The 19,809-nt window shown below is 44.9% G+C and overlaps 1 protein-coding gene across 1 annotated transcript; it reads right to left on the reverse strand.

Moving 5' to 3' along the window:
- Positions 1–3,240: 3,240 nt before the first annotated feature.
- Positions 3,241–19,607, reverse strand: LOC149329582 (uncharacterized). Its single transcript, XM_089559273.1, has 2 exons — positions 19,320–19,607; positions 3,241–4,305 (listed from the first exon to the last, which is right to left on the reverse strand). The coding sequence occupies exons 1-2, from the start codon at positions 19,605–19,607 to the stop codon at positions 3,241–3,243; spliced, it is 1,353 nt and encodes a 450-aa protein (XP_089415399.1).
- Positions 19,608–19,809: the final 202 nt, after the last annotated feature.

The raw sequence follows: 19,809 nt of genomic DNA on the forward strand, positions 1-19,809 counted from the left end.
CATTTCAACCACCGTCTATTGTGTTAAAGCTAAGTGGAGGACAGAACTTAGGACTTTCCATGTTAATGCTATTGGCGAAGTTTTCTTTTCACCTTATCCTCATTTGTAACCGGACTGGGGCCTCGCCCTCACTTGATGAGAGTATTGGCTGTCCGCAGGTCTAAAGCACACTTGTATAAAATGATTTGATTTGGCCTTTACGAGAGTAGACATGGCACAAGGACAGTTTTCCCTTCAGTTAACAAATTTCACTTATCTTCACTTCACTTTATTACCTTAAAGACCCTCGTTAGAGGGTATTACATAAGGGGTGGGGCACACAGAAATGAAAAACAAAATAAGTAACAGAAAAGTTGTGAGTTATAACAATATAAGATTTTCACTCAGCAAGTACAAGCGTGATTATTTCTACGAACAAATATGGGCATATAACAGAAGCAAGTTCTTGGGGAAGGCTGTTCCAGTCGTTCGCAGTCCCGGGGAAGAATGATGAAGAAAATGTAGTGGTGCGGGCGCGAGGTCGTGACACTAGCTGCTGATGGCCGGTGCGGAGGGAGATGCGTGGTGGTGGTGCGCAGATGTAGGGTTCCTGTCGTAGCTCAGAGTAAAAAAACTTGTGAAACAAACATAAACCAGCAATGTAGCGGCGATGAGCAAGGGTCTGGACTGTGATTTGAGGGATGATATGCTGATATCAAAGGAATACGATGAATGAATGAATCTAGTTGCTCGGTTTTGAACTGCTTCAATTGAATTACAGAGATATGCTTGCCTTGGAGACCAGATGGGAGATGCGTATTCTAATTTTGATCGGGCTAATGATTTGTATGCGAGGAGCTTGACGGGCTGAGGTGCTGAGCGCAGGTGACGCTTTAAGAATCCTAGTGTTCTGTTAGCGCATGATACGATGTTTGAAATATGCGTATCCCATGCAAGATCCTGACAAAGATGAACAGCGAGGTATTTGTATGATTGGACAAGATCGAGAGGAACCTTAGATATGCTGTATTGGAACAGAAGAGGGTAACGGCGACGATGGAACGACATATATTTGCATTTACTTATGTTAAGTGTCATTAGCCATTCGCTGCACCAGTCTTCCACGTGAGTTAAGTTATTTTGAAGAGATTGTTGGTCGAAGGTGTTAGTTACTGTTCTCTAAATAACAAAATCGTCAGCAAACATCCGAATATGGCAATCTAATTTCTCAGGTAGGTCGTTAATATAAATTAGAAACAAGAGTGGCTCAAGGACGGATCCTAGGGGCACGCCTGAGGAGACTGGTAGGAGGTTAGACATTTGCTTATTGACAATGACTGATTGGAAGCGGTGAGTTAAGAATTCTTTTATCCATGCTAGTATGTCGGGATGCATGTTTAGGCGAGAGAGTTTCAGAAATAAGCGGTTATGAGGTACCTTGTCAAATATCTCAGCGAAGTCGAGAAAAATTGCTCCATTTTGGAGGTTAGCATCAAGGTTGGCATGCAAGTCATGAACGAAAAGTTCTAGCTGACTTTCACAAGAGTATCCTTTGCGAAATCCGTGCTGCGATTAGTGAAAAAAAAATTATTTAAATCCAGAAAATGCATCGGTAAAGAGTAAATGACGTGTTCCATGAGTTTACATGGTATGCTGGTGAGTGATATGCGTCGGTAATTAAGTGGTGAATCATTGTTACCCGACTTGTGGACAGGAACGACCTTCCCCACTTTCTACTCATGGGGTATGACACCTGTAGAAAGAGACTGTGAGAACAGCAGGCATACAAATTTGGCAGACGTGTGGTTAACGTTTTTTAGTACCTTGGTGTTGATTTCGTCAAAGCCGGCAGAAGATATCAGTTTTAGTTTATCTATAAGACAAGATATCCCGGCTTCAGAGAAAGTAACGGCTTGCATTAAACTTCTTTGGTCATTTGCTGTCATGAGAGGTCGCGGTTCTTGTTCATGAGTGAATACAGATGCGAAAGCAGAATTAAATATGTTAGCACGCTCGACAGCGTAAACAGCACGCCCGGAATCATCAGTGAGGGTAATATTGCGTAAAGAGGGCGGGTTTAAAAGCTGCCAGAATTTAGTCGGGTTATCCTTAAGTATGTTGGGTAGGTCAGTATGATAAAATGAGCGTTTAGCATTTTTTACTGCGACCATGTATGTCTTTTCGGCAGTGTAATATTTTTCCCATGCGCAGTCATTTCCAGTCTGTTCGGCACTGCGAAACAAACGTTTCTTTTTGTTTACCAATTTTCCTAGAGCCTTGGTAAACCATGGTTTCTGTGTGGTTGCGCGGAAGCTGCATTTGGGAATATATTTGTTAGTAAGTTCGTTCATTTTGTGAATAAACATCGACCAATTTTCGCGGATCGTTTATTCCTGGAAAGAGCGCTGAAAAGGTGGGAAGTAAGCTTCCAACGCCCTGTTTACAGCCTGATAGCTACCTTTGTTGTAAAGGGTGATTGTTTTTCTGGGAGTTTCTTTTATTGTTGGAGTGAAGGTAAAAGACGCGTGGATGACTTTGTGACCACTAATTTCCCGGGGATAAGTAATGGAGTTGAGGCATTCCGGGTGGCTAGATAGTAAAAGGTCAAGAATGTTAGCGGTATCTCCGGCGATGGGTGTAGGCTGTGTTACTCATTGAGTAAGATTAAAGTTAAGCACACCTCCACCATCTCCTGTGATTCACGCTCTATAAATATAGGTTGATAAGGGTTATTCCAATCTATGTCAGGATAGTTAAAATCTCCAAAAAGGAGCACGTGTGCATTACGGTGTTTTGTTGCAAGTTCGTTCAGAATGTTGTGCAGCTTTTGAGGGAATTCGGGGTTATTGGGGGGGGGGGGGGGGTATTCTACCGTGAGCGTCGCAGTATTCTTTTGGAAAATATTACGAACACAGAGGCTTTTTTTATTCCCGGAAATATGGCATATTCAGCTATCGATGTGAAGCTGGGTATGAGCAAATGTGAAAGCTTTCATATCCAAACAACATTTGCGAGTATGGCAACGGAAATTGTAAGATGTTAAAAGTAGTGTTTGGTAGGGCAAAACAGCACTGCCGTCGAATCCAAACCATTGTAAATTCCAGTTAAACTTCGAATTTATTTCGAACAAAAAAGGTTAAACATTGCATAGCCCACGAGGCTTCCTTCAAATTTCAATTCTCAAGAAATTCTCACGAAGAAAAGTTATTACTACCATGCACATGCGCCACTTCCATCTTCCTGTGCCTTTAGAAGAGAAACTCAAGGCAGGAGCTCCCACTTGACGCGAAGCTTGTCGTCCTCAACAAAGCCGCCTTTCCGGAGATCCGCTAGGACAAACAACGACGTCAGGAAACAAACAGCTTCATTGCTTGGAGTCTCCGGCTTTTTGTAATACTTCAGAGAACGCCATGTTTTATCCTCGGCCTCACGTTCGGCGCCTCCCTGAGGGTGCACGACGCTCAGCTTGATTCTTTGCTCGAATGGCCAAAGAACAGCGTCGTCCAGGTCACCTTTGTGCAGCTGTAAGCAAATATGCACAGTAACCGAGTCGCCTTTTTCCCTGAAATTTAGGCCAGGTGATATGCAGTAACCACGCAGGTACACCCTCTCGTTGTAATAGCTAGCACGGCCTTCCTTCAGCGCTTTCTCTTCGAGGGATTTCACACCTTTTACAAAAAACTCGCACCGCGTTGCTTGCAGCTGAGCGAGTGTGTGCACTTTGGTGATGCGCTCCAACGTCTTCTGACCATTCTCCCTCCCTTCTGTTCTGGCTTGCTCCAGGGCAGCTGGGATTTGAGTAATACTTCCTGCAGTTTCCGTTGTCATATTACCCAACTGATCTGTCAGTGCTCTTTCTAGTCGGTTTATCCCTGCAGAAATATTGTTCACGGTGTCGCTGCGTGTGGTTAGATATTCTTTAATTTCCGCGTTCGACGCTAGGATTTCTTCTCTTAAGGCTTCTTTGAATGCGTTGATATCATGAGAAATTTCATTAAACCTGTCACCGTGCGTGCTATTATCAGCAGTGATTCTCTCGAGATAGCCCTTCATTTCATCCGCCTGCTTTTGAAATGCTTGGCTGAAAGTGGCAAAGAACGCATTTCCATCCTTGGGGTCGCACTTGCTTTGGGATTCCAAAGAGGCGTCAGTCAACGAGCCGCAAGTTCCCGACCTGAGGTGCGCGCACACTTCGCTGCAGAGGACGCTGTTCGAGCACCTCGGGCAGCGAGTAGAATGGTGCACACATTCCCGCTGGAAATGGTGGGCGATCATGGAAGCAGTTGTCACATGCTGGCAACCTTGTTCTGCATTCCAGCACTTGACCTGCAAGGCGAACAAGAGTATTTTCATTGAAATCACTATTACGTCTCCAACTATTAAATTTTTTATTTGTTTTTAAGGTAATTCGTGCTGTGATTTCACGTGAGCTCTTAGTTGGGCGCAGAAGCAGCAGGATCTTGCAGCTTTGCTCTTCAAAATCTACAATTTTATAGCTGCAACACATGAATGGCAAAGACACGGTTGCGCTTTCACTTCTACGCGTCCACTCACTCCGACACCTAGTAGTGCATTTCATAAAATAAATTATAGTGTTATATTTACACACTCCTGTCCCCTATATCACGATTTTAGTCCTCCCTATGCGCCCTGATTTAGCTCCTTCTGCCTGGCGACTGACGTACATAGCAGTAATTCTAGAAGCCGGTGTGCTGTGCGATGTCAGTGCACGTTAAAGAACCCCAGGTGGTCGAAATATCCGGAGCCCTTCACTACGGCGTCCCTCATAGCCTGAGTTGCTTCGGGACGTTAAACCCCAATAAACCAAACCAAACCAAGTAGCAGTAGCGAACAACAGTAGACACCATCTATTTCTATTTGCGCGCACGCTGCATATATGGCAGCGTTGAGAGAAGGCTTGGCTTTTTACGATATCTTTGTGAGCTTCGAATAAGAAGAGAAAAGAATTTTGGGCAAGGACGATTTCCTCCAATAATACACTCGCCTCTATGGGAGCCCTCGGAGAACTAGCGCCATGAAAATGTACCTTACTGCACATGCAAATGCGTCGCTGCATTTCCTGCAGTACTCCAATGCAACGGGGATCAACGATTAACCTGCGGTAATTTTGTCCGTCTGTCCACAGAGGGACCTGAATTACAATAGAACATCGACCTGCATAAAAATATCACCCACGTATTTATAAGCCCAGGCTAGTTTGATGATGACATATTGATCACCGTGCATACACAGCAGCGTAAATTCTAGTACAGGATATCCATGTGGTCCGCCTGCTCTCGGCAGGAAACAAAAAAGTTACAGGTAAGAACCAAAGCTTATCGCGAAGATAAAGCCTATTCTTCTGTGGGAGCCCGCCGCTTAACCTGGATAGAGATGCAGGCTCAAACAGACCTCAACATCAGGAGAGTACCGATGCAATATGAAGCCTACATTCTACACAGACAACGTATTGAGCAAATTTTTTAATAGTGGGTACATATGCATGAGGAGGAATATTGTTCTTGAGGTGGACTTGGAAGGATTAGTAAATCTGGCATAGATATGATACAGGAAATTAGGTGTTCGCCAATTCATAGCATGGGCCCAGCCTTGTATGTGCGCGCTGTATATATGGTCGCACAGGTGGGATCATGAGATACCGTGCTGTCCAGGTAAGCCGGGTAGAAAGCGTTGAAAAGGTGGTAGACCAAGAAGACAGCTTAAGAAAACACCTACGCCTCTTGGAACATCAGTTAGAGAAACGCAACGACGAGATTCCTACCGCATGACGGAATGCCTGATTGCCTTTAATTCCATGGAAACCTACAACCGTACTTGATCACCAGACGTCAATTCATTATGACGAGTAGAAAACAACGCTTTGTATGGTAGGGTTCTGAAAAGTAAACTTCCACAATCACATTACCTCCTAAATGTATTATGTGTTGATCACGGGATACGATACACAAAAAGGGAAAAGAAAAGATTTTCATCTTTTGAAGCATTAATGAATTCAAACTATTTGAGCAACCCTGCGACAGATGTGTGTTGTAAACCCGTAGGCAAAAATATCGTGGTTTAATCCGTTTTGTTTATGTGCCTTCGATCGGGACCGAAACCATTCCCACTGTTAGAGAAATAATTCAGCTGCAATGGCAGTTCCTCTTGACAGACAACTGTGATATGATTCAAAAACGTGCTTGCGACAATAGCGGCAACGAGCTTACCCAGACGCTTTGATTTCTTACGAAAAAGGTGCACTCTACTGCATACAGTCCTGCATTACGCTGGACCACGACAGCAGAAAGATGAAAACAGAGGGGTCTATTCGTCGCGAAAAAGCGGAAATATGGACTTTTTTACCCTCTAGTCGTCAGCGCACCTGACTGACAGGGCTTGTTGTCCATGGTTTTTTTTACCTCATCTAGCATTACAAACGTTCAGAGTAGCGGGCTGTGGCTGTCAATTGAGGCTCAGCATAAAACTATACCCAACAGCATAATCAATCGGCCCAATATTGGAAATGGATGGTTTCTTTCTGGTTCTCTGTAGAACCGAACCCTTTTTCAATACATTTCTAACATTGGGTAAATTACCTGCGCTGCTTGGGTACCTCTCGGACCTTCGCGGATAAGAACGCTCATAACCATAGCTTTTTTTTTGTCTTTTAGCGCGACGTAAGGAAAAATATTACGCACAATGATCACCTTTAACTGCTAAATACTTTTTTTTTCACACACTTTTGATCACTCACAAACTCGCAGAACCAGAAAGATTGCGAGCGTGTTCGGCGAAACTCGGTCCATACCTTACAGTGCCTTAAATATTGCAGAAATACCTGTCCCTGTGACGTGACGTTAAGATATCCGAAGAGGGCGGAGTGGGTGAAGGAACAAACGCGGGTTAATCATATCCTAGTTGAAATCAAGATGAAGAAACGGGCTTGGGCAGGGCATGTGATGCGAAGGCAAGATAACCTTAAGGGACCTTAAGGGACCTTAAGGGACCTTAAGGGACCTTAAGGGTAACGGAGTGGATTCCAAGAGAAGGCAAACGTAACAGTTAGGTGGGCGGATTAGATTAAGAAGTTGGCGGTGATACTATGGCCGTCACTGGCAAAGGACAGGGTTAATCGGAGAGACATGGGAGAGCCATTTGCCCTCCAGTGGGTTTAGTCAGGCTGATGATGATGATGATGACGTGTCCTTTCTTTCAAAGCTTCGAGACGTCCGAGTTATCTCTGCGGCTCTGTAGTACGCTTCTATTGTATATCCTATCTATTCAGCGTACAACATAATCAGCAAATGAGAGCAGCATTCATTCAACCATTTCCACAGCGCCATGCAAGTTAACCAGCCATTTTTAACTGAATCGGGCACTGTCGAAAAGCCAGTTCAACACCGCCTCATCGCCGCACACAGCGGCGAAATCAGCGAGATTAGGCGAAGCGTTGAAAGCTGCTGCTTCAAATAGTCTCCTCTGCCCGGCTCTTCCCACATGCACCCATAACCCCCGTCACCATTGGTGCCGTCGTCATCGGACAGCGAAAGCACACGCGACTGCGAGTGGTTGTCGCTGCTCGCTTACTGCATGATGTGGCAGTATTTTTTTGTCCGCAACACGTATTCCCCGCAAATATCAAAGAAAAGAAAAGAGCAACGCACTGAACGAAAAACGGAGCTTGCAGACAGAATAAAACGAAAGCGAAGTTGGCAAATAAGGCAAATAACTTGATTGTTTTGCGTGAAAATGAAAAACAAAGGTTAACTTCTGGAGTGACGATCCCGAATTAAAGATCACGGAACACATTTTGCGTGGTAAAGATTTCCATACGGTGTCTTGGTGCGGGCCGTGTTAAGGTTAGGATACACATAAATCGTTCCGCGGTGTCCTCGTTTGAATGATCCCGCAAACTCTCCTGTCGGGGGCTGGTTTCTATTCATTGCATGGATACATTTTGACGTGGACATCGGGAGTTAAGGCAAGTACTCTCGGGAATTCAAAGCGGAGCACACCGGAGAAGAAAATAACAGACGAAAGAATGCGCTACCATGGCACACCGCAATACTGCCCTATTGAAAATACTGAACGTGGATTCTGCGTGCCTACCTTTGCGTGTTTATTGCCACGCACATTGTGACGATTGAGCGAGGTCGCAGAACGCGAGACATATTTCACACAATTTGCGCAAGCCGAGCAAGCTCGCAAATGCGAGACATCTGTCACATAAAGTGCGCAAGCCGCGCAAGGCTCCTACAGCAGGAGACATCCTCGCGTGATATGCGCAAGCCGGGTGGGGCTTCCAGAATGTCCGAGAGCCAAGGGTGAGTCCCAGAATGTTCAAGAGCCTTGTCTGGCTCACAGAGCACTAGACAGTGTCAAATGGAGTTACCATCATGATACCGATAATACCTTGCATGGCTGCAAGGCTCCTACATCAATGCTCGACACGTTACGCCAATGCCCTACCTAAAGGCCTCCTCACCTGTCTGTCACTGCCTCATTCAGCATGCATGTTGTGAGATAACAAGCTTTGCAGCAATGGTGCTTCGTGGGATGGCTCTCATGTGTGTAGCATGCTTGCAAAAGGACATAGATAAGGTCACCTTAACTGGCTTTATTAATGCCACATCCCTCATGACGGGTGCCACACAGTCGCTAAACAATTTCTTCAGCTTCTCCAAGTCCAGCAGGTTGGCGTCTTGATCCAGGTTCTCACTATGCAGCACCTGCAAAAAGGTAGCAGTATATGCAAAAAAATTCAGTTAATTTGTTTTCTGGAAATTCCAGAAAAGGGCACAAGTAGTTCTTCCATTAATGAACTAATGATGATTTCGAAAAGTATCAGGTTTGAAATACAGACATTGGAAAACCCGACTCAAGCACGCAGGCTGCTCAGCATCAAACCTGCACAAAATCTAATAACCGTGTCACACAGGCATTTTGAAGGCTTTCAAATGGCCATCAACTCAGTGGCACTTGAATGCAGCTAAATGGGCATTTCCAATAGCCACAGAGTCCCTAGAACAGTGTGGACATCTATCAAGATTTTGAAGGCTTTTCAGTGGTAGAAATTTGCACTCAGACATGGAGCACTCGCAACTTACACTAAGGAATAAAATCAAAGCAATTTAATCGCTGAAAGAATACTCAACATGAAATGTACAACTTATTTCACTGAAAAAAAAGAAGGCTGGCCACAAAACACTGCAGCAAGCGTATTATCACTGTTGCCAATAGCACAAAAACAATGAATACCACCTTTTCAAAACTGCGTGAGTGCTACAACAGCTTCCCAGCAAAATTATCAACTGTGACAGTGGCTCCACAGCAGTTTGGTGCGAGATGATGAAATATCTCTACGGCGATCAAGTATTCTGTGTAGCAGCGGCATAACTCCCGAGTTGAAGTGCAAATCTCAAAGCTCAATCTCCCACCTTAACTGTTATCTTTAAATACATATTTAAATTCATTGCAGCATGCTGCAGAAGTATGTGGTCAGATCATTCGAGAGGATACCTGCAAGCTATCTCAGGAGACGAAAGATCTGATGAAGAAACGCCAAAGCATCAGGACGTCTAACTTCAGAGATAGAATAGGACTAGGAGAGCTATCGAAGTTAATTATAAGTGCAAGGTAGCCAACATAAGAAAGTTTAACATGGAGAAAACCTAGCATGCTCTAAAGCATGGAGGTAGCCTAAAATCAGTGAAGAAAAAACTAATCACTGGTAAAAACCAGATGTATGCGCTAAAAGACAAAGAGGGCAATGTCATAAGCAATATGGATAAGATAGTTAAAGTAGCCGAAGAGTTCTACACAAATCTCTACAGTAGTGAATGTAATCAGAATGTTACAGAGAGAGGCAGTAGAGCACAGCAATGGGACACCCGCCAGTAACGAGGGAGGAAGTAAAGAAAGCCTCAGGAGCAATGCAAAGGGGTAAAGCAGCTGGTGAGGATCAGGTAACAGCAGATTTGTTGAAGGATGGAGGAGAGATTATGCTAGAGAAACTAGCCACCCTGCATACGCTTGCCTCGTGACCACGAGCGTATCAGGAGCTTGAAAGAATGCGAACATTATTTTAATTCATAAGAAAGAAGATGTCAAGGACTTGAAGATTTACAGACCGATCAGCTTACTATCCATTGTCTACAAGGTATTTACTAAGGTAATCACTAATAGACTCAGGACAACCTTCGAATTCAATCAATCAAATGATCAGGCAGGCTTTCATAAAGGATACTCAACAAGAGACCACATTCATGCAATCAATCAGGTGATAGAGAAATGGGCAGAATACAACCAACCCCAATATATAGCCTTCATTGACTACCAGACAGCAATTGACTCGGTGGAACCACAGCTGTCATGCAGGCATTGTGGAATCAGGGTGTAGAAGAGTGTTATGTGAAAATATTGGAAGATATTTATAACGACTGCACAGCTACCATAGTTCTCCATAAGGTCAGCAATAAAATTCCAATAAGGCAAGGTGTCAGGCAGGGAGACACGATTTCACCAATGCTATTCACCGCCTGTTTACACGAGGTGTTCTGGGGCCTGAAATGGGAACAGTTGGGGAGAAGAGTTACTGGAGAATATCTAAGTAATTTGAGATTCCCTGATGGCATTGCCTGGCTAAGCCACTCAGGATATGAACTGCAAAGCATGATGAATAAGTTAGACAGGCAGAGCAGAATTGTGGGGCTAGAAATGAACATGCAGAAAACCAAAGTAATGCTCAACAGTCTAGCAAGGGAACAGCAGTTCACAATTGGTAGCGAGGTGCTAGAAGTAGTAAGAGGATATGTATACTTAGGGCAGGTAGTGACCGCTGATCCGGATCATGAGAGGGAAATAACTAGAAGAATAAGAACGGGGTGGAGCGCATATGGCAGGTTCTCTCAGATCGTGAAAGCCAGTTGCCAATATCCCCCAAGAGAAAAGTCTAACACAGCTGTATCTTACTGGTACTCACCTATGGGGCAGAAATGTGGAGGCTAACAATGAGGGTTCAGCTTAATTCAAGGACAATGCAGCGAGCTATGGAAAGAAAAATGATAGGTGTAACGTTAAGAGACCGGAAGCGGGCGGAGTGGGTGAGGGAAAAAACGCGGGTTAATGAAATCCTATTTGAAATCAAAAGGAAGAAATGGGCTCGGGCAGGGAATGTAAGGCGAAGGCAAGACAACCGCTGGTCCTTGAGGGTAACAGAGTGGATTCCATGAGAAGGTAAATGTAGCAGGGGGCGGCAGAAAATTAGGTGGGCGGATGAGATTAAGAAGTTTGCGGGGATACGGTGACCACAATTGGCAGAGGACAGGGTTAATTGGAGAGACATGGGAGAGGTTTTGCCCTGCAATGCGTGTAGTCAGGCTGCTGCTGCTGCTGATGATGATGATGATGACAGCCTGAGCACACCTACAAAGTAAAACTGTGAACTCGACCCAGCAGCACTTTACTGTGTTGAAAGAGAACAGGTACAATTGAATTGCTGGATTACCTTGTTATTATCATTAAAAAGTACAGGGTTCTAAGGACTTCCTAATTTACATCGAAACGAATGGTTTACAGTGAACTTTCACTGATTACACTAACAGGCACTGAAAATCCAACACAGCTGCCCAAGAGAATATTAGGCAGCCGCGCTAGCCTTCTTTTGCGCTATGCTACCTGATACCAGATTAAAATTCGAGAGCAATTTACTCATACTCTAGCACTGGGATACGTTATGCCCCAGACTGATGCAGCTGTCTTACTAAAGGCAGAGAAGCTTTCAGTGTGGGTCATGTGTGCTGTGGCGTGAACACATGCACAGGATCGCCTGCTACCATTCAAGTCCTCTGTGTACACAAATGCAGGTGCAATAGAAAACCCACATCACAAATTTGGCTAGTCTGGTCGGCCAAGCATGGGCCAGCTGATAGCACGAAGCAGCAGGTGCGACACATACCATCATCATCAGCCTGACTAGGCCCACTGCAGGGCAAAGGACTCACCCATGTCTCCACATTAACCCTGTCCTTTGCTAGGTGTGGCCACCATATCCCCGTACACTTCTTAACCTCATCCGCCCATCTAAGTTTCTGCCGCCCCCTGCTATGCTTGCATTCTTTTGGAATCCACTCCATTACCCTTAAGGACCAGCGGTTATGTTGTCTTCCCATTACAAGCCCCGCCCAGGCTCATTTCTTCCTCTTAATTTCAAGTAGCATGTCATTAACCCGCGTTTGTTCCCTCACCCACTCCGCCCCCTTTTGGTCTCTTAATGTTAGACTTATCATTTTTCTTTCCATAGCTCACTTTGCTGTCCTTATCGTTTGGCACGTGTTTTTTTCTTTGTAATAAGGCATAAAGTATTATACATGAATTACCACATGGCATCCTCCTATGACCGCTAAATAATTTATAATCAAATTTCTTTCTCCTGCTGTATTTGTTTCGGTTTCGACAGCTGAATGATGGCTGTGACGTCAAAGCGAGGTTATTGGTCACGTGAGGCATGAAAAACTGCAATACAATTGGTACTTCTGGCTCTTAAGCAATGCTGGTGTCAGCGCTGTAGCGAATTAAAATGATGATGCAGCGATTATAAGTGCAGTTTTTCCACGCCTCACGTGACCTATAACCTCTCTTTGATGTCATAGCCATAGTCAAATTGTTCACCGAAACAGGATGGCAGAAAAAGTTTATTATAAATTATTTAGCGGTCTCACGCGAATACCAGATGGTGATTCATGCATAGTAGTGTCTTCCGCAGCATTATAGAGAAGAAAACATGCCACCAAGATTAGGTGTCTATACTCTTTTAAGCTGAACTCTTTTAATTAGCCTCCACATTTCTGTCCCAAAAGTGAGAAACATGCAGGCTAAAGAAAAGATTTCAGCTTAAGTACCAAAGTGGCTCTAATCACACGATGAAGCGGAAAAAAACTCTCGACACTTGAACAGAGAACAAATAGGAATTCCAACAAAATTTTAGATTCTTGTAAGGCTATCAAGCATTTCTGAATATTGTAAACTGCACTTTCACACATACAGTACGCATGTATGCCAAGCTCACATTCAGTAGCCCTGTTTTCCGGCTGTAATTATCACGGTCTGAGCTCAGTTACAGATTTAAAACCAGCCAAAAGATGCAACACAGGAAAAGAGAAGAAAACAGGTTGGACTATCAATTGAATTTTTTGTGAAGGAAAAGAAGGCTCGCATGAAGATGCGCCACACATGACCCACACCAGCGAAAGGCAGGACAACAAATAACTGTCACTGATATACAAGCACGTCATCTAAAAGAGAAAATTCTTTCCGTTGAAGATTGACTAATGGCTTCGCTACTCATACAGCCGTTGCCTTGGAGATATGCATCAAATACCTTACAGACCACTGAAGTGTCACAGAAATCAGGCGTACACACTGACGGGTCATCTTATGATTTACACTCACGACATTGGCACTGTAGTGCCAGATTAGAAGCTGCCTTCCCCCTAACGAGTTAGTGCTCACTCAGGAACACATTAAAGACACCTGCACATATCCCTGAAGTAGTTTCTTGCACAAGCTAGCGGAATGTGATAAACCACTTCCTGCAAGTCCTGAACCTAGTTTTATGGGATACCATACTGCTATCCCGGGTTTTAACAGCAGCGCAAAGGCCATCAACACAATGATTGGCGCAAAAATTACATTTAAAAATTTTCCCGACACTCGATTTGAACTCATGAAGTCTACACAAAGGACTCCATGATAACCGTTCTGAGGTGAATGGCAGTTCAGCCTAGCCTCTGGAATCTGTGCCAAAAAAAAAACGGAGTCAGCGCATCGCAATTTATTTCCGATATCAGCCGGTGCTGATGACAATTGTATGTTTTGCTTTCTCTGGCTTATAAAGCTCCACTTTCAGAAAAAGTATCGTCTTTGTGGTTAGGATGCGGAACTTCATCATCACAGGTCAACTTCAGCCTGCCATCAGTGTCCCTTTAATGCCTCAAAGTTGAACAATAGCTCCATTCATAGAGGAGGGCTGTGCATAAATTTCGACCACCAAAGATTCTTTAACATGCACTGACATTGCATAACACACGAGCAAATATGCATTTCGCCTTGTCGAAACGAAGCCACCACAATTCAATCCCCCGTCTTTGGGCTCAGTAGCCGAACACCAATGCAGTAGGCCACAGAAGCAGGTGAAAAACAAAAGAGAGCCCTTAATAGGCAACCTAACTTGCAAAACTCAACATAACGAGGGGTCCCACAAGTAGCAGTGGACTAGGAAAATAAAAGCTACTTGTGTCGGAAGATGTCTTCAGTGCTTACCTCAAAAGCCTGCTTGCTTGCTGGGCATCCTAGCACCAAGTGAAAGGCTGGCACAGCTATACTGGAGAGCTTGGAAGAGGCATTGCTGGTAAAGCTATGTGGAGCTTGCTGCAAGGTAAAAAGACACATTTAACAGCAGCACAGTGCAAAAAATGGACTAGAATCAAGCATGTAAGGCAAAATGCAAGGCACAAAAAGGAGCCGGTCGCAGAATGGAACACGACTGTTTAACCACATTTCGAAGTGGGCCAGGCAACAAGAAATTCATAACCACGGCAGTCATTCACAAGCTAGCCTCAGACGAGACATCACTTGCATATCGATATCCAGCATCGTTTCTACAATACATGCCACCATTCAAAAGAACAGACCACAGCAGAACGATATTTTCAGTAGAAGGCTGGTTTGCTTCAAATTCTGCATGCGTCCCTCAATTTGAAATCTGGCATGATTAGCACTGATTTCACATTCTCACAGGTATGATGAATTAATAGTGCCAATTGCAGAAAAACCACACTTTTTCCTTTAACATCAAATAAGGTATTGGAGAGGTACCTCAGCATATTTAAGTCAAAGTCAGATTTATTTGCGCCATTGGTTATAATCATGAAACAATTAAGTTTATTCTTCGTACATATTAAAGGCTCAATTACCCTTAAATTTCACTGCAACTTCGGGATTTAGGCCAAATGGAGCTAGGGCACCTGTGTGCATTTTGCAGTTTGTACCATTTCAGCTCCGAGCCAAAGTATGAAAAAGCGAATGCAAAATAGAGGCGAAAAACTTCAGAGCAATTTGTCTTTATCTCACCGTTCTGCTATTCAAGGCTCGACTACACTGGCTCGGCTATAAGTACGAACGCAGCTGGATCATACGGAGCTTCGTACCTTAAATACACAATTTATAAAAGTACAAGTGAAATACAAGTGAAAGAGGAGGAAGCTCAATCCTAACGCATACAGCTGAATCGCAGTCTACGTAGTTATACTGCTCGAGCGCTGTTACTTCAATTACAGCGTAACATGCGGCGAGAATGTAAAGCCCGGGCCGAAGATCTATTCGCGGGCACATATTCCATTCTCGGCGAGAGATGAATGGCAGTACGGCGGCAGTACGGCGCCGATATCGTGCACCCCGCGATCGGATCAGCTGTGCATATTTGCATGGCATACTGACCATGACCGTGTGACCACTGACACTATACGCGCATTCATGCCCGTGTGCCGCCAGCAAACAACCTTTCAGCGCTGCGTGCTGCCGCGATAGGCACTGCGTCTTCGCGTCTCTGTACTAGCTGTGTTGACGTGGCCAGTTGTGCGCAAAGGCTTTGAAATAATGAACAGGTTCGAAGAAAATTAACTTACCCCCAAGATGCGAGATGTCACCCGGGTAGTGGTCTCCCACCAGCTGCTCCGCCATGGAGGAAATGAACCCCGCCGTCAGCATAGCGTTTCCAGTGAAGGCGCGCAAAGGACGACGCCCGCTGACGCACGCTATAAACACAGGTTTACTCAGCACCTTACCACGTTTTCGTACATCGCACCAGCGAATTTCACTGCTGTCAGCACATCACATATCGGAAGAGTGACAAATGCTCATGCCAGCGATGGTTCACGCCCTCGGCACCACAAAGGAGGACCACGACCATGACCACGACAAACGTAGCAACGCTGTCCGCCATGCTGTCCCTCCCCAGACGCTGCGTTCGTTGGCTAGCGCTTCGGCCAGTTCCGGCTTCCTTCGGCCCGTTTAGAAAGGCATCGCCTCCAGGCATTCCTCCAGGTCGTCTCTTTCGGGCTATTTCGGGCTCTATGCTTTTGGGCAGTGCGATAGCAAAGGATTAAAACCAAATGAAACTTTCGTTACAAAAATAATTAAGTTCTTGTGCACATATTAGCATTAAAAACTTGAGAAATTTGTGACGCGTGGACGCATGAATATGCGTGTCGGTACATGCGTGCGTGCGTGCGTGCGTGAGTGGGCATGGTCTAGCGCGTCAAATCCAAAGCCTATCCGACATGCTGCATGGTTTCTGAGATCACCGCCGTGAGCTTCGCTTGTTTTCTCGTGCTGCTGCTGGGCGGTCTTGCGCGCCGCTGTTACTGTGCTGGAATCGCAAAAGAAGAAGGATTACCGGTGTGTGCTGCCGGTGGGCGCGCTCTCATCCAAGAGTAGTAGCAGCTCCCAATTAAGCGATCCGTCGGGGCATATGTGTTATGGATGTCTGGTCGACAACGATAATGAGGTCAGCAGTGCGGTGCCGTCGTTTGATGAGTCGAACCTTTCGGCCTATTGCACTGCTAACTTCGTTGCAAAAATGCCTGGCTCATAAGCAGCGACAGTGGCCATTGTTTCTGTGGTGTGTTTCGATTACAAGACGGCGCCCTACAGTGTGGCTTCCTTAGAAACTTAGTCGGCGGTGTGCCTGCAACGCCTGTCGCTGTCAGCTCAAACTGACCGCCTGCGAGCGCTGCCTTCTTTTGCGATGTGAACGGTGACGGGACACTTACTGCCTGTGGCCGGAGCTTATAGCAAAAGCGAAGAGTGTTTTCTGTGAAGGTTTGACGAAGTGCGTGTGTCAGTCTGGACCCTTAGCAAGTCATACGAGATGCGACATGCAAAAGTGGTCCACCAGTCGCTTCAGCAGAAAGGAGTGCGGATGTTTTTTACGTTACTTCAATCGAGAACTGCCCATGCAAATATTTCAACTCGTCTCTTGCCTAAACAGCATAGTAAAGAAGCTAAAGCAACAAAACTGCTGTTTCCATGCTGTATATTGATTCCGCACTCGTGCTAGAGGTGGGAAATATGTAGCAGTTATTGGCGGAGTTACAGCCTATGAAGCACGTGCAGCTTCATGTAATTGCAGGTTAGGATATGCGCCTTACTTGGTATTGACTTTGTGACCAGACATAGCCATCTGTCAACTAAAAGAAATTTTCTTGCTATAGGATTCTGCAGCGTTATGTATGCTTCTGGACACTGAATACCGGGGGCGTCACCTCTCTTGAAAGCACTCAGATTTGTGTACTTACCAGTACGCTTGAGATGAGAAAATTTTATCAGCTTCTTTTCTTTATTTTATAATTAGCTACACAGCATGTTGCAAAAAAAAATGTTTTAAGGAAAAGTATTTCAGTTTAGAGTAGAACAGTTCAACAAAGTTGTTTTGGGCATTCTGGTAACTTCAAGATGGTATCTGATGGTTGCATACAGACGCGCAAGTCAAACCTCAAAGGGCATCAAACTTAACAGTACCGCTGAGCTTATCCTTTCGTGCTTTTTATGTGTGTGTAGATCCCCTGGGGAAGTTCAGTATTGGATGTTGGATTTCATAGTTCTGCTACAACTTTTATCTTCCTTTCTACACATGAAACATGACTCAACTTGATTACATTCCCCAAGCAAATACCTGACGCCTTACAAGCGTTCCTTACTGTGCACAGTTGTCCCAGTGCATTATATCCACTCATGTGCAGCACACTGTTGTGTTGCTCTTGGTCTCCAAATGTGACTCTCAGCAATATGATGGAATCATAGTCCATCCAGATGGTCTTTGTGGTAGTGCAAATTTCAAAACAGATTGAAGAAGAATGAAGAGTGTGATACTTCGTCATGCATCATGCAATGCTGGTGCTAATCAGGCAACATGTGTGGTATATATACTTCGCACATTTGAGATTCATTGGATTTGTTCTGGAGCCATACTGGGAATTAATTAATCGATCTGTGATTTGTCACTGAAATTGAGAGAGGACACTAATTTCTGAACTTTTGACACCAACTGTGAATTCAAAACTGTCTTTTCATGTAGGCTTACATGGCTTTTTTACGTGTATGTAAATTTATGCTAATGACTTTGGAAATTGCTTTGGAAATGGTTTTAGAAATTGCCTCGTAACATTCCTGTTACAGCTCACAATTCGCTTTCTGCACGTCATGTTTGATTGAACCTGATTATATCCCCAAGCTTGTTTGTTGCACCTAACAAACACTGTTGCCCTTTCAGAGTTATTCCATTGATTGACTCCTTTCGAGTGCAAGCAACAAATGGTTGTGTTGCTTCTGATTTCGAAATATGGCTGTCTGCATGACGGGCGACAACATAAATGCTCTGGATGGCTTTCATCATGCATCTATAAGATATCTGTAACTTTCAGAATTGGTTAAAGGAAGAACTGAAGGATGCTGTAAGAGTCATTAGAAGCTTGTTTTTTACATTATTTTACAATGAACTTGCAATGTTGACAAGTTCTTGCTCAGTGTGCATGTTGTCATGTACAGGTCCCTGCATGTATCGAAGGGAACCATTTTGCACTGAAAGATAATTTTTTGGTTATTTGTTTGCTGAAGTTGAAAATGATTAATGGGTACTTACGCCAAGATGAAAATTATAAAACAGCAAAACGTGAGCTTATTGCTCATTATTGAGAAGTAATCATTAACTGAATGCTCGAACTTTGTTTGCTTTCACCCTAAATGGGCCTTTACAGTCTCGACAAGTTGCTACTAAGCAACCAAACGCACACATGGCCACACGCAGCCTCACTGAGCTTGCTCAGTATGCACATAAGCACGCACAGCTTCGGCAAGCCCCCTCTCAGCACGCAGATGTCCACGCACAGAGAGTTGTCCACGAGAGTCCACGATTTTTTACACACAAAGAGTGTGCGTCTACGTCTTTCAGCTCACAGTACGCGATCATGTACACACAGGACGCACAGAATGCGTACAGGTAACGCACAATTTCTGCGCATTCGTGTTCAAAATGAATGTGATCGTACAAAAATCACTGTTCTCGTGCAAACTCACGCAGAGTTTTTTCAATAGGGTGCGCTGTACAAAAATGTTGCGAAACTTTTAGGTAAGCAGTTAGAGCGAGTGGTTCCGTCTGCCTATTTCTTGTCCCGCGTGTGGCACTCCTACTTCTTTTGCAAACATTATGATACTTTTTTCATGCCAGATAGAAACAGGGAACGATAGTACAAGATAAAAAGAGGGGCGCAAGTTCCGTGACTAACCTCTCGTCTCTGCAACTCATCTAGAGGAAAGTCCCTCCAGTCGACGTCCTCTTCGTCGTGCCACTCGTAGCCATCGAGCGGACAGATGTGCATCTCTTCCTGGGCGCATTGCTCGTAGCACGAGTCGCACAGCACGTGCATGCAGGGCAGCAACGCGGTCCTCTTTCGCACCAGTCCGCAAGCACTGCACACCCTGTTCGCCGGAATGGTCTTCAGGAAACTCAGAGGCCTCCAGTCGAGGTCCGGGCTGAAGCCGACGAGCGTATATTGGGTAGTGGCAGGAGGCATCACTCTTCGCGTGCGCTCGCTGCCCCGCCGCCTGAAAAACTGCAATTTTTTCGCCCTCGCTGTGCGGGCTCTTATCTATTTTGTTTGGTAGGCGGTCGCTGGGGCAACTAGCAGAGCGGTATCCGCTGCCTCTTGCGGAACGTATCGCCTGCTGCGCCGGATTGGCGTTCGTTATCTCTCGAGCTGCATCCACGACATCCTT

Source organism: Amblyomma mixtum, chromosome 9, assembly GCF_055824585.1.
Source record: "Amblyomma mixtum isolate Tamu chromosome 9, ASM5582458v1, whole genome shotgun sequence".
Lineage (NCBI taxonomy): Eukaryota > Metazoa > Arthropoda > Arachnida > Ixodida > Ixodidae > Amblyomma > Amblyomma mixtum.

Excerpts from the sequence above, each read along its gene's own strand:
- LOC149329582 (XM_089559273.1), bottom strand. The coding sequence starts at position 19,607 with ATGCCTCCTGCCACTACCCAATATACGCTCGTCGGCTTCAGCCCGGAC. Across the intron at positions 4,306-19,319 it reads ATGAGTTGCAGAGACGAGAG|GTCAAGTGCTGGAATGCAGA; the intron begins GTTAGTCACGGA and ends TTCGCCTTGCAG.